Source organism: Rhinoraja longicauda, chromosome 5 (genome assembly GCF_053455715.1).
Source record: "Rhinoraja longicauda isolate Sanriku21f chromosome 5, sRhiLon1.1, whole genome shotgun sequence".
Lineage (NCBI taxonomy): Eukaryota > Metazoa > Chordata > Chondrichthyes > Rajiformes > Arhynchobatidae > Rhinoraja > Rhinoraja longicauda.
This window is the reverse complement of record NC_135957.1, coordinates 53727746-53743548: the sequence shown is the minus strand read 5'-3', so window position 1 is coordinate 53743548 and position 15803 is coordinate 53727746. Positions and strand designations below refer to the sequence as shown.

General features: G+C 41.8%; 1 protein-coding gene across 8 annotated transcripts in view; it reads left to right on the top strand.

Annotated features, from left to right (window-relative positions):
* The first annotated feature begins 10969 nt into the window (after positions 1-10969).
* Positions 10970-15803, top strand: part of LOC144593653 (nuclear receptor coactivator 7-like) — a 98004-nt gene continuing 93170 nt past the window's right edge. For 4 of the 8 annotated variants that reach the window (XM_078399568.1, XM_078399569.1, XM_078399571.1 and 1 more), the window contains exon 1: positions 11227-11432. Coding sequence is in view for 2 of the 8 variants with exons in the window: in XM_078399564.1 (XP_078255690.1) it covers positions 11015-11100 (86 nt within the window). In the remaining 6 variants the exon portion in view is untranslated. Of the gene's footprint in view, positions 11101-11226; positions 11433-14359; positions 14379-15803 lie in introns of those variants that run through there. The other 4 variants (XM_078399564.1, XM_078399563.1, XM_078399566.1 and 1 more) reach the window with 2 other exon arrangements.

Sequence of the window (15803 nt, the reverse complement as noted above, 5' to 3'; positions counted from 1 at the left end):
GGCAAGAGTGACCATAATATGGTTGAGTTCTTCATTAGGATGGAGAGTGACATAGTTAATTCAGAAACAACGGTTCTGAACTTAAAGAAAGGTAACTTTGAGGGCATGAGACGTGAATTGGCCAAGATAGACTGGCAATTGATTCTTAAAGGGTTGACGGTGGATATGCAATGGAAGGCATTTAAAGACCGCATGGATGGACTACAACAATTGTTCATCCCAGTTTGGCAAAAGAATAAATCAGGGAAGGTAGTGCATCCGTGGCTAACAAGGTAGATTAGAGATAGTATCAAAACAAAAGATGAAGCGTACAAATTAGTAAGAAAAAGCAGCCTACCAGAGGACTGGGAGAAATTCAGAGTCCAGCAGAGGAGGACAAAGGGCTTAATTAGGAAAGGGAAAATAGATTATGAAAGAAAACTGGCAGGGAACATAAAAACTGACTGCAAAAGCTTTTATAGATATGTGAAGAGAAAAAGATTAGTTAAAACAAATGTAGGTCCCTTGCAGTCAGAAACAGGTGAATTGATCATGGGGAACAAGGACATGGCAGACCAATTGAATAACTACTTTGGTTCTGTCTTCACTAAGGAAGACATAAATAATCTGCCGGAAATAGCAGGGGACCTGGGGTCAAATGAGATGGAGGAACTGAGTGAAATCCAGGTTAGTCGGGAAGTGGTGTTGGGTAAATTGAATGGATTAAAGGCCGATAAATCCCCAGGGCCAGATAGGCTGCATCCCAGAGTGCTTAAGGAGGTAGCCCCAGAAATAGTGGATGCATTAGTGATAATTTTTCAAAACTCTTTAGATTCTGGAGTAGTTCCTGAGGATTGGAGGGTAGCTAATGCAACCCCACTTTTCAAAAAGGGAGGGAGAGAGAAAACGGGGAATTACAGACCAGTTAGTCTAACGTCGGTAGTGGGGAAAATGCTAGAGTCAGTTATTAAAGATGGGATAGCAGCACATTTGGAAAGTGGTGAAATCATTGGACAAAGTCAGCATGGATTTATGAAAGGTAAATCATGTCTGACGAATCTTATAGAATTTTTCGAGGATGTAACTAGTAGAGTGGATAAGGGAGAACCAGTGGATGTGTTATATCTGGACTTCCAGAAGGCTTTCGACAAGGTCCCACATAAGAGATTAGTATGCAAACTTAAAGCACACGGTATTGTGGGTTCAGTATTGATGTGGATAGAGAACTGGCTGGCAGACAGGAAGCAAAGAGTAGGAATAAACGGGTCCTTTTCAGAATGGCAGGCAGTGACTAGTGGGGTACCGCAAGGCTCAGTGCTGGGACCCCAGCTATTTACAATATATATTAATGATTTGGACGAGGGAAATTGAATGCAACATCTCCAAGATTGCGGATGACACAAAGCTGGGGGGCAGTTTTAGCTGTGAGGAGGATGCTAGGAGGCTGCAACGTGACTTGGATAGGTTTGGTGAGTGGTCAAATGCATGGCAGATGCAGTATAATGTGGATAAATGTGAGGTTATCCACTTTGGTGGCAAGAACAGGAAAGCAGACTATTATCTGAATGGTGGCCGATTAGGAGAAGGGGAGATGCAACGAGACCTGGGTGTCGTGGTACACCAGTCATTGAAAGTAGGCATGCAGGTGCAGCAGGCAGTGAAGAAAGCGAATGGTATGTTGGCATTCATGGCGAGGGGATTTGAGTATAGGAGCAGGGAGGTTCTGCTGCAGTTGTACAGGGCATTGGTGAGACCACACCTGGAGTATTGCGTACAGTTTTGGTCTCCTAATCTGAGGAAAGACATTCTTGCCATAGAGGGAGTACAGAGAAGGTTCACCAGATTGATTCCTGGGATGGCAGGACTTTCATATGAAGAAAGACGATAGACTCGGCTTGTACTCGCTGGAATTTAGAAGATTGAGGGGGGATCTTATAGAAACTTACAAAATTCTTAAGGGGTTGGACAGGCTAGATGCAGGAAGATTGTTCCCGATGTTGGGGAAGTCCAGAACAAGGGTTCACAGTTTAAGGATAAGGAGGAAGTCTTTTAAGACCGAGATGAGAACGTTTTTTTTCACGCAGAGAGTGGTGAATCTGTGGAATTCTCTGCCACAGAAGGTAGTTGAGGCCAGTTCATTGGCTATATTTAAGAGGGAGTTAGATGTGGCCCTTGTGGCTAAAGGGATCAGGGGGTATGGAGAGAAGGCAGGTACGGGATTCTGAGTTGGATGATCAGCCATGATCATATTGAATGGCGTTGCAGGCTCGAAGGGCCGAATGGCCTACTCCTGCACCTATTTTCTATGTTTCTATGTTTCTAAGTTTAAGTTTTTTAAATAAATTTTCAACTTGAGTGACAGTAATTGATTGAAAGTATTGTAGAATACTGATTTCATGGAAAGTTTCACTTTGCTTCTTAAGATAGACACATTTAATATCAATTTATTGATTACTTTTACTGAACAAAAAATAACACTTCAGTTTGTAAAACTAATGGATTCTATGCATGTAACGCAACGAGTTCTTGACACTAGACACAGATCATAATGAAAATTTTAAAGATGCCTAAGAGCTATTCTTAAAAAACAGCTTATGAAACTGGCTCCGCATTATTGAAGCCAAGATTTGTTCTAATTTACAACATATCTTTCCTGTCCACAGCCATGTTTCATTGTCAGGAAAACTGCAGTGGAATAACACCCCAATAGTCACTTCATTAATGATCAGCTAACCCGGCACATGATGGAAATTGGACCTGAGACCTTTCTGATTAAAATGAGATACATTTACGGAGCTATCAGGGACTAAGTTACATTTAAGTTTTCATCAGGAGTAAACCCAGTTATTAATCATTAGAACTAACATATATAGAATTATAGAGACACAGTATGGAAACAGGCCCTTCGGCCAAACTTGCCCATGCTAACCAGTATGCCTCATCTACCATATTCCCACCTGCACAGGCTTGGCCCATAATCCTCTAAACCTATTCTATCCATGTACCTGTCCAAATGTCTCTTAAATGTGATGATAGTACCTGCCTCAACTACCTCCTCCAGCAGCTTGGTCCATATATAAGCTGGACTTTCAGAAAGCCTTTGATAAGGTCCCACACAGGAGATTAGTGGGCAAAATTAGAGCACATGGCATTGGAGGTAGGGTATTGACATGGATAGAGAATTGGTTGGCAGACATCAAACAAAGAGTAGGAATAAACGGGTCCCTGTCAGAATGGCAGGCAGTGGCAAGTGGAGTGCCGCAAGGCTCGATGCTGGGGCCACAACTATTTACAATATATATTAATGATTTACATTTCTCTCCAGAGATGCTGCCTGATGTTGATTGAGTGGGCAGATGCATGGTAGATCAGTATAATGTAGATAAATGTGAGCTTATCCACTTTGGCGGCAAGAACAAGGAGGCAGATTATTATCTCAATGGTGTCAGATTAGGAAAAAGGGAAGTGCAACGAGACCTGGGTATCCTTGTACACCAGTCACTGAAAGTAAATGTGCAGGTACAGCAGGCAGTGTAGAAAGCTTATGGCATGTTAGCCTTCATAACGAGAGGATTTGATTAAAGGAGTAAAGAGGTCCTCCTGCAGTTGTACAGAGCCCTGGTGAGACCACATCTGGAGTATTGTGTGCAGTTTCGATCTCCTAATTTGAGGAAGGGCGTCCTTGCTGTTGAGGCAGTGCAGCGTAAATTCACGAGGTTAATCCCCAGGATGGTGGGACGGTCATATGAGGAAAGATTGGAAAGACTGGGCTTGTATTCACCGGAATTTAGAAGGATGAGAGGGGATCTTATAGAAACATATAAAATTATAAAAGGACTGGACAAGCTAGATGCAGGAAAAATGTTCCCAATGTTGGGGGATTCCAGAACCAGGGTCCACAGTCTAAGAATAAAGAGGAGGCCATTTAAAACTGAAATGAGAAAAAACTTTTCCACACAGAGAGTTGTGAATTTGTGGAATTCTCTGCCACAGAAGGCAGTAGAGGCCAATTCACTGGATGAATTTAAAAGAGAGTTAGATAGAGCTCTAGGGGCTAGCAGAATCAAGGGATATGGGGTGAAGGCAGGCGCGGGTTACTGATTGTGGATGATCAGCCATGATCACAATGAATGGTGGTGCTTGCTCGAAGGGCCAAATGGCCTCCCGCTGCACCTATTTTCTATATTTCTATACCCATGACACACTTTGTGAATAAAGTTACCCCTCAGGTTCCTATTAAATCGTTCCCTCCTCACGTTAAACTTTTGTCCTCTAGTTCTCAATTCCCCTACCTGTGCAAAAGACTCTGTGCATTTACCCACAGTAATTCAGTCTGAAGAAGGGTCTCGACCCGAAACGTCACCCATTCCTTCTCTCCTGAGATGCTGCCTGACCTGCAGAGTTACTCCAGCATTTTGTGAATAAATACCTTCGATTTGTACCAGCATCTGCAGTTATTTTCTTATACTGTGCATTTGCCCGATCTATTCCTCTCATGATTTTGTACACCTCTATAAGATCACCCCTCATCCTCCTGTGGAAAAAGTCCCAGCCTGCTCAACCTATCTCTACAGCTCAGGCCCTCAAGTCCTGACAACACCCTTGTAAATCTTCTCTGCACTCCTTCCATCTTTACAACATATATTCTATAATATGGTTACCAAAATTGAACACAATATTCTAAATGCGACCTCACCAATGTCTTATACAACTGTAACATAACCTCTCTCCTTTTCTCAATACTCTGACTGATGAAGGCCAATGTGCTGAAAGCCTTTTTGACCACACATTTCCTGAAATGTTTTAATTTGGGAACTAGATAATCAATAACTTGAACCCAAAAAGTCGCTGAATTGCATTGCATATAGATTTAAAAAAATATCGATAAACATTTTGTGCATCAGAAATATCAGGCATTACAAACACAATCATATTCTTTTAAATATTTAATGCAGACTGATTATTATATTTATCAGTTAATATTGTTAATATTATTGCTACACAACCTCACAGACTTTCACATACATTAGAAATAACTGCATGAAAATAATTTAAGTAAAATCTGGAATCCTTTCTTCAGAGCAGCCAATCCAGAGTTTCTGTGTTTGCTTTATTGCACTTATTGTGGATTGTTATCAGCAATACTTTCAGGTGAGACATAACCTATGACTTGGTTCTCTTCAAATGAGAAAATAGTGAATCTTTAATCAACATTAAATTAAGATATAACATTTTAATTTCTGTTTTGAGCATCTTCACTGTGCATAAATTGCCCATGCAACTACCATAAATTCCCTTTGTATCTATCCCATTGAAAAATGATGCGGTGGCTCTGAATACTGTGGATGTGAAAAGAACAGTATTGTTTAAAGTTCTTTCTATGCCATTACCTATAACTCTAATTTGTCTCCCGGGACTGTGGGTCATCTGACATTATAAGCAGCTCTCTTCTCCCAAGCACTTTTTCCCACTTAAAAAAAAAGTCACCATCTCTTTCTCAAAATGTTCACTAATGTGTCTTAGACACCTAAACATTACTACCTATTTCTCATCTTCTTTGAAAATTTTTAAGGTATTGTTATAAAACATAAGCATAAGAATCTAAGAGTTAGGGCCAGGTGTAGGCCACCTAGTTCCTCAGTCTGTTCTGCCATTCATCAAGATCATGGTTGATCTATTATCTTAGTTCCACTTTTCTGTACATATTCCATTTCTCTTGTTTTCCCATTTCTGTCCAAAATTTATCTAACTAAAATTTAAAATTAACTGAATGAGATGGCCATTTATATCCCTTGGAGCAGAGAATTCAAAGATTCATCACCTTTTGAATAAACAAATGTCTCCTTGTTTCAGTCCTAAATGGTTTACCCCTTATTCTGAAACAGTCACCCTTGTTTATAATTTCCTCAGCCAAGGATGCATAACAATCTCTCAAGCCCTGTAAGAATTTTGTACATCATTGAGATGCATCACAGCATGGTTTGGAAACAGTTTCCTCCCTCAAGAAATTGCAGAGAATTGTGGACATAACCCAGCCCATTACACAAACCAACCTCCCTTCCATTGACTCCATCTACACTTCATGCTGCCTTTGCAAGATCACAAGCATAATCAAGGACCAATCTCCTCTCTCCCATCGGGCAAGAGCCACAAAAGCATGAAATGCATACCTCCAGATTCAGGGAAAGTTTGTTCCCAGCTGTTGTCAGGCAACTGAACCATCCTATCACCAACTAGAGAGCAGTCCTGAGCTACCATCTTCCTCATTGGAGACCTTCGGACTATCTTTAATCGGACTTTACTGGACTTTATCTTGCACTAAGTGTTATTTCCTTTATCCTGTGTTTGTACTCTGTGGACAGCCTGTAATCATGCAGTCTTTCCACTGACTGGATAGCACGCAACAAAACCTTTTCCCTGTACCTCAGTACAGGTGAAAATAAACTAGACCAAACTAAACTAAAATTCAGGCATTTCCTGATTTTATTCTAAATTTCTAGGATCTGTAAGTTTTTAGATTTTCATTATCTATTGACAGTCGCTAAAACCTTAACTCTCTTTCTCTTTCCACAGATATGGTCAACAGATCATGAAAATCTAAGTGGGAATGAACAATTAAACTCCACCAAATTAGTCAAACATTATTTCAGAAATTCAGAATGAATCTGCTCAAACACTGTTATTCTATTCTAGGATTCTAATGCATCCTATATCATAGCTTTCAGAATTTTCCCTTGATGTTGATGTTATGTTAACAGGTTGGTATTTCCCTTTATTTCTCTCACTCTCAGCTTTTAATTTTCTTCCAGATGCATGCCATTCATTTGCTCAACTTTCTTTATGAATTTTTCCAGTCAGGATGACACCTTACCCAAAGAGGTTCAATACTCTAACCATCGGATTTTTGCTTAGAATGTACCTTCTCTTTTATTCCTATTCTTTTTTTCCTGCTCTTTAACATATTCTTTCATCACACTGCATGAGCTCTTACTTGGTATGCTGAGTTTCATGTAGCACCACTTTCGTTTCCCCTGTCCCCATATCAGACACACACAACACCTTATCTCCCTACCACATGTTCCAAAACCTTCAGAGTTTTTTGAACATTCATCTATATCATGTAATGAATGTTGGATTTTAATTCTTACAAATGCTTTTCCCTGAAAACAAGCCAAATTTGCAGCAACCACAGCAAAAAAAAAAGAGCAGCTGGAGGGACTCAGGCAGCCTCTATGGTAGGAAATAAACAGTAAACATTTTGGATTGAGATTCTTTATCTGGACTGGTTCATATAGTCCAAAATATTGACTGTCCATTTGCACCCAGATATGCTGCATGACTCGCTGAGTTTCTCCAGCAGCTTGTTTTTTGCTCCAAATTCCAGCATCTGTAGTCTCTTGTGTCTCCATCAATCACAAATGTTTTATGGAAAAACCATCACCGTTTGAAACATATTTTCCCTGTGACACCTTACCATCTCTTTATTCTATTGATAAGCATTACACAAAATATGAAAAGCGCTTTTTTTGTAATTTTATTCATTTTTTGACAATAAATCTACAAATTATATTTTTCCCTCTTCCATATGTATTTACAGAAGTATATTTTCCAGTTTGTGGAAAGATTTTTTGGTTAATGATTGTTTTTTAAAGTAAGTAAACCCAGTGAGGGATGAATGTAGAGTTCGAAGTGCATTTACAACACGGCGTGCACAAACAATGTTATAGTTATAGTTATAGTTATAGAGAAGAAAATAATAATTAATTGACAATAACTGTAGATCTCTCAAGATACAACTTTATTTTTTTTATCAAGAGAATATAACAAACTGTTAGGAATGTTAGTTTGTAAACTGCATTATTTGCTGTGATTCACCCCATCTGTTGAAATCATTGTACACAAAAATATTTTAATAAAGAATGTCGTATAAAGCAACACAAATTTTGAATGAATCAATTTAACATAATCTTCATGAAGTGAAAAGGTATATTACTCAAATTTTTAACCGAGTGCTTATTTTCCCCAAACAATTGAATCATGTTTGTTGATTTTGGAACTAAGTTATCTTAGGGATTAGACAATATGGTTTTATTATGTGAAAGCAAATGACTACAAAAATCTACTAAAACGTTGTTGCATCATGACAGTCATGCACCAATGACTTATATTGCCAGGATTGGATAACTGACATGCACATTGTGAATTAGAGAAAAAGCATGAACAGTATGTTCTGTTGTTCAGTCAGTTATGTTGGTACAGAAAGAAACATTTAAAGAGCAATTCTTGGCGTATCATAGAGAACGTTTTCAAGTGAATGGCATTTACCATACGGTTAGTTACACTGCAGAAAATGGCACCGATAGGTAAATCTAGGAACATGTGCGATGGTGCATCAGTGTTGTCGACCATCCTCCTGGGTTTTACTATCAGTGATGAAGAGATGAGCATGCCACCAACCTCAAGCAACATTTTAGTGGCATTTCTGTGATCATTTACTTTCACATAATAAAACCATATCATTTTTCTAAGTTGAGTTAATTTTTTTAATCAAATTAAAAATATGATTCAGTTATTTAGAGAAAATAATCACTGGAGTGGAGATTTAAATGGACTTTAAATTCTCTTCAATCTCGTGTGTCAGTGAATATGTGGCCTCACAGACAATAATCTTGAAAGTACATTGACTTGACTGAAAACAGATTGGGAGTTGCAAATAGAATTAAGGTTGAAATTGAAACATCATAAACAGGAAAATATGTTGTGCAACAAAATGTTTATGTAATTGGAGAAATAATTAATGTTTTTGGCCAAGGTGCTTCTTTTCTCTCCTTCCCAGTTATAATGAAGTGGCCAGACCTGAAATGTTCCACAGATGCTGTCCCACCTGTTAAATGTTATCAGCATTTTCTGTTTTTATTTCAGATTTTCAGTAACTGCATTTTTTCTAAATTTATCTTTAGTTTTCACACCTAGAATATCGTTCAGAAAATGTAACTACATGTAATTTTCCTGATTCTTTGAAACACGCCTGCTAAGATAACAAAAGTAATATTTATAGAATTCTAGATGTAACTGTTTATAAGCCAAAAGGGAAGTTGTTCCCGTTTAGTGAACAATTATAATTGAAAACCTTTGGCATTTTAAATTTCGAAAAAGCTTATATTTTGAGCATTAGACAATGAATGTCATTCTCATTGTGTGAACCCCTTGTAAAATAACAAATAGAGTACATTAAAAATAATAAAATTTTAGTTTGTATGTTCTCTTCGTGACCTGCGTGGGTTTTCTCTGAGATCTTCGGTTTCCTCCCACACTCCAAAGATGTACAGGTATGTAGGTTAATTGGCTTGGTAAATGTAAAAATTGTCCCTAGTGGGATAGTGGTAATGTGTGGGGGTCGCTGGTCGGCACGGACCCGGTGGGCCAAAGGGCCTGTTTCCGCACTGCATCTCTAAACTAAACTTAAAGGTGTTTTGTTAGTCTGCCTTTTTGTGTGTCTGTGATTTAATACTTCGTACCCAAAGACTATTCCCAGGGCCATGCACTTCATGAACTTCTACTGAAAGATCATCAACCTGATAAAAGATGCCCTTTGGTGTGATTGAAACTTGCTGATCTACCAATGCAAGGAGCTGCCCACAAACAAATGTTGCACTATCACACAGTGGTCTAGAATTCCTAAGCTGTTCTTTGGGATTGAGAATGACTTGCTTGCACTCCTGTTCAGTGGGTTCTGAGGTGATGAATGTACAAACCTCCTTGCTCCATTAATACTGGGCTCCAGTGTACTCCTGATGGTTGGATTCGAGATTCTCATGCCATCCCAAATACTCTTCCTTCACTTTGAGTAATCTCTTTGAGGATCCTCAGGAGTCAGTGGGGAAAATGCATTTCTGCCAGGTATGAGCATTTAAAAAAAAATCTTCTCTGACATTCTGGTGATCTCTTCCCATGACAGATCTTGGAATAGAGTGACTGTTTGTGCCAGGTGTTGGGCATGTCTTTGAAACAAAAAGATGGGCAAGGATCATTACTTTAGTTTAGAGATACAGCATAAAAATAGACTCTCTGGTCCACTTAGTCACTGCTTACCATGGATCACTTGTTCACACTAGTTCTATGTTATTCCATTAGACTGGTTCTGTTATCCTACTTCCCAGTAAATCATAAACTTTGTACCATATTTAACATTGTCATCTTCAAACGCCATTTTCATCAGTAGACCAACGGATGTGGTGATGGAATAAGGCAATGGTGAATTTCATCATAAGTATGTTGTTTTACTGAGGTGGTTTCTGAGATATGGAGAGTGGTCGATGTTTTCCAGGTTATTGCCAGGAACCATTATTTTCAGAGCAATGTTAAACATTGAGAAGGGTCTCGACCCGAAACGTCACCCATTCCTTCTCTCCAGAGATGCTGAGTTTCTCCAGCTTTTTGTGTCTATTTATGTCCTATGGATGCTCAAGCAAAAGACACATTCTCAGAATGCTTCTTTGAATGAGTTGCCAATACTTCGCATGCTGAGAGGTTTTCCTGAAGCTTTGCACAACCATCACAAAGGCTTGTGCGGAAAGGTCACATTTTAAGGCTCTTCTGCCATTACTCACAGGCTGCAACCTACGTATAAACCCTTGGACTTATTGAAAGTACTCCCACAGTGCTGTTAGACAAGGAGTTCCAGCATTTAGATCTGGTTACAATGAAGGATGCCAATATATTTCCAAGACAGGGTGGTGTGCCACTCGCAGGATACCGGCATGTGGTGACGATTTTGTAAATTAGTTGTCAGTTGTAGATTTGATATTTACTGTTTTTGCTACAGTCTTACTTACAAGTTAAGGAACTTGAAATCCTCTTTGAACATTTATATGCCAAGTCTTACAGAGTGCAATGTAAGTTAAGATAAAGTAGAATCGTCACGTTTCTTCTCCCTATTTGTTGCCCACTCATCATTCGTTTAAAATGCTCAGCGCTGGAGGGAGGCTTGTTAGTCTTTGCTGCGTGATGCTTTATTGCCAGCTCACATATTTTAATGTTGATGTTTCGGACGGATGTTTATTCGCATCATCAGCATGCTTTCCCTGACGGACATGCCAATTTGGGAAGAGGAAAATTAATGTGAGTAAAGAGGGAGATTGCTGGAGCACGGCGGGCGGGCGCGCGCACACACCACATTGCCCCGCTGACACGGGGCTGGAACCGTGGCCTTGTTGCTGGCATTGTTGCGTCGCTGGCGCGCAGGCGCAGTGGCGGGTAACGAGGCGGGGAGCGGCGGCACTGCGGCGGCTCGAGTAACGGTCCCCGCGGGCGGGCGCGCGCGAGCCACCGAGCAGCACGAGCCGGGGCACAGCCACACACCAGCACAGACCAGTCCAGTACCGCACATGCAGCATGTGAGCGGCCCGGCTCACAGGCCCAGCGCCGGCGGCTGCCGTCGTCTGCCCAGCCTCGTAAGTACTGTCTCGGGCGAGGGAGGCAGACAGGGGAGGAAGGAAGCAGGCGGGGGTTGCCGAGCAAGGAGCGCAGCAAGGTGTGGGGGCAGGTGGAGGTAGCGCAGCAAGAGGTGTGGGGACAGGAGGAGGGAGTGCAACAAGAGGTGTGGGGACCAGGAGGAGGGAGTGCAGCAGAGATGGGGACAGGAGGAGGGAGTGCAACAAGAGGTGTGGGGGCAAGAGGAGGTTGCGCAGCAAGAAGTGTGGGGGCAAGAGGAGGGAGTGCAGCAAGAGGTGTGGGGGCAGGTGGAGGGGCGGGCAGGAGGAGGGAGCGCAGCAAGTGTGGGGACAAGAGGAGGGAGCGTAGCAAGAGGTGTGGGGACAGGTGGAGGGAGCGCAGCAAGAGGTGTGGGGACAGGTGGAGGGGCGGGCAGGAGGAGGGAGCGCAGCAAGTGTGGGGACAGGAGGAGGGAGCGTAGCAAGAGGTGTGGGGGCAGGTGGAGGGAGTGCAGCAAGAGGTGTGGGGACAGGTGGAGGGAGCGCAGCAAAAGGTGTGGGGGCAGGAGGGAGCGCGGCAGAGATGGGGACAGGAGGTGGGAGCGCAGCAGAGATGGGGACAGGTGGAGGGAGGGTGGGAGATGAAAGCAGGGGTAGGGAGAGTGACACGGGTGGACAGGAGGAGGAGGTAGCGTGGAAGAGGGGATGGCAAGAGTAGGAGGTAGCGTGGAAGAGGGGATGGCAGCAGGAGGGTGGGGGGGGGGGGTTAAAACCAGGGGGGAAGGGAGCAAGGCAGATGGTGTGGGCAGGAGGAGAGAATGTGGCAGAGGTGGGGGGCAGGAGGAGGGGAGGGTGGGAGGAGGAGGCGGGGCAAAAGAAGGATGGGAACATGATTAGAGGAAGGGAACATAATTAGAGGAAGCAGAGGACCTGGGAGCAGATGGAAAGAACATGTGAAATAAATAGGTGGGAACTCAAGCGGAAGAAATGAGAGGATGTGATGGAGCAGGGCAATGCAGGGGTTATCGAAAAGGAGTGTGAGGGTGTGATTAGGAGGACCGGGACGGAGAATGTGGGTATGTGAGCTCATGTTGTGCGAGCAGGCTGCGGTATGGGGCTAGGATGAGTGTACAAGTGATGAGGTGTTCAGGATGCCAGATGGGGACAAGGGATTGTGCAGGGATTGAGCAAAGGTTTGAAAGGTGGGACTGTGTGATGATCATTTGGGTATATGTGATGTGGATGGGAGTTTGGACGTGTGAGAAGTTGGGTTTGTATGAGAATGGAGAGACTGGGGAGCATGAAAGGAAATGGGGAAGGCTGCATACAATGGAACGTGGAATGCATGAAGAGGATGCGGCATGCCTATGTGGGTAGAAGTAGTGTGCAGGAACGTTTGGGGTATAGGCCACATGAAGGGGGTGAGTGGTGATGCAAGAATGGGAAGCGGTACGATGAAAGTAAAACGGGGTGTGGGTGGGAAGTGGTACAAGGGGGAATGGGAAGCTGCACGGGTGGGCATGAAATGGGAGAGTGAGATCATAGGGTGGAGTGGATAAGGAAGGTGAGGGAGTCTGGACGATGGAGAGGGATGCGAGGGGAAACAAACGGATCCGCATCAAATTATGTTGATGAATGTTGCAGAGGTGAAATAAGCCTTCAATCCAATTTCAGAACACTAAATGGAGAAAAACCTTTGTTAATTATAATAACATTAATAATTCATAAAACACACGAACAATACTGTTTGCTAAACTAAGTGCAAAACACTTTAACTACCCCCTCCCATTCCCATACTGACCTTTCTGTCCTGGGGCTCCACTGTCAGAGTGAGGCCAATTGCAAATTGGAGGAACAGCACCTCGTATTGCGCTTGGGTAGCTTACAACCCAGCGGTAAGAATATTAATTTCTCTAACTTCAAGTAACGCTTTCCCTCTCCCTCCGGACCTCTCCGATCCCTCCCCCACCCTAGTTCCACTGGTTTCACTGTAGAAATTACAGCATTGTTTATACATAGTCCCTCCATTTCAGGGCACCATAATGTTTGGGACCTAGCAATGCCATGCAAATGAAAGTAGTCATGTTTAGTATTTTGTTGCATATCCTTTGCATGCAATGACTGCTTGAAGTCTGTGATTCATGGACATCACCAGTTGCTGGGTGTCTTCTCTGGTGATGCTCTGCCAGGCCTGTATTGCAGCTATCTTAAGCTTATGCTTGTTTTGGGGGCTAGTCCCCTTCAGTTTTCTCTTCAACATATAAAAGGCATGCTCAATTGGGGGCAGATCGAGTGATTGACTTGGCCACTCAAGAATTTACCACTTTTTAGCTTTGGAAAAACTCCTTTGTTGCTTTACCAGTATGTTTGGGATCATTGTCTTACTGTAGAATGAACTGCCAGCTAATGAGTTTTGAGGCATTTGTTTGAACTTGAGCAGATAGGACGTGTCTATACACTTCAGAATTCATTATGCTGCTACCATCAGCAGTTGTATCATCATTGAAGATAAGTGAGCCAGTACCTTCAGCAGCCATACATACCCAGGCCATAACATCCCCACCACTGTGTTTTAAAGAGGAGGTGGTATGCTTTGGATCTTGGGCAGTTCCTTGTCTCGTCCATACTTTGCTCTTGCCATCACTCTGATATGTTAATCTTCCTCTCATCTGTCCACAGGACCTATTTCCAGTACTGTGGCTGCTCTTTTAAGTACTTCTTGGCAAAATGTAACCTGGCCATCCTATTTTTGCGGCTAACCAGTGGTTTGCATCTTACAGTGTCGCCTCTGTATTTCTGTTCATTAAGTCCTGCGGACAGTGGCCATTGATAAATCCACACCTGATTCTTGTAGAGTGTTTCTGATCTGCCGGACAGATGTTTGGGGATTTTTCTTTATTATAGGGAGAATTCTTCTGTCGTCAGCTGTGGAGATCTTCCTTGGCCTGCCAGTCCCTTTTGCGATTAGTAAGCTCACCAGTGCTCTCTTTCTTCTTCATGATGTTCCATACAGTTGATTTTGATAAGCCTAGCTGATGTCTCTAACAATTGTATTCTTGTTTCTCAATCTCATAATGGCTTCTTTGTCTTTCAATGGCACAACTTTGGTGCTCATGTTGATAAACAGCAATAAAAGTTTCCAAAGGTGATGGAAAGACAGGAGGAAAGACTAGGTGCTGAGAGCTCTCTTATACCTGCATTAAGGAGGCATTTAAACACACCTGAGCAATTACAAACACCTGTGAAGCCATGTGTCCCAAAAAAGATGGTGCTCTGAAATGGGGGGACTATGTATAAACACTGCTGTAATTTCTACATGGTGAAACCAAAATGTATAAAAATACCCTTTAATAAAATCTGACAATGTGCACTTTAACCACATGTGATTTTTTTTCTATTACAAATCTCAAATTGTTGAGTGCAGAGGCAAATAAATAAATGATGGGTCTTTGTCCCAAACATTATGGAGGGCACTGTATAGTCAAGGTCAAAGTCTACCCACACAAACAATACAGTGTTTACTACTAAAAAACGGAGAAATTACTTTTTGTGTAACCAGGCTTTTTGAATAACCAGGTGCATTCAGTGGGAATTGTGCTGCAGATAAACATGATATGAATTCAATTGAATATCAAAATTCTGCAAATCTGAAATAAAACTGAAAATGCTGGCAAGACTTAGCAATGCTTGTGGAAATAAAAATAGTTAATATTGCAGGTGTAAGACGGTTTGTCAGAACCAAGAAAGAGGTGTGTGTACTTTTTGTTTCTCATATGTACTTCATGGCCTCTTCTAGATCTAAATACTCTTCGCTCCTGAAAATGGTCACTTGATGATTCTTATTTAGTGAATGACCAGGAGGTGTAATGTTATTTGACTCTGGCATGTTCCTCAAAGCCCACATGAACTGTGATCCAGGTATCAGGAGGTGTTGAGGGAAAAACTCCCTGTCCTTGACTGAACACTGAATGATTATCTCTCTATCTGATATAACAAAATATTTATGCTACCCTCAAATATTTTCTTTAAAAATAAATTGATAAATTATTTGTTCTGTCAGAATGATATTGAAAGATACTTAAAGGTCTAGAGAAATATGGAAGGTATGATGATGTAGGGAACTGCAGGTGCTGGAATTTTGAGTCAAATACAAGAGTATTTGGAGGAACCCATCAGGTCAGGCAGCATCTGTGGAGGGGATGGACAGGCGATGTTTCAGATTAGAACCGTTCAGTATGTTTATTCATTTCACAGAAGGCAGTTTAGAACTAATATATGATACTTGGATTAATAATGGAGTCAAGAATTATAATTTAAAATGCATTCAAACAGTACACAACTAGTTTACAATTGAAGCAGGTGGGACAGCAGATTACCTGGAAGGATGTGAAA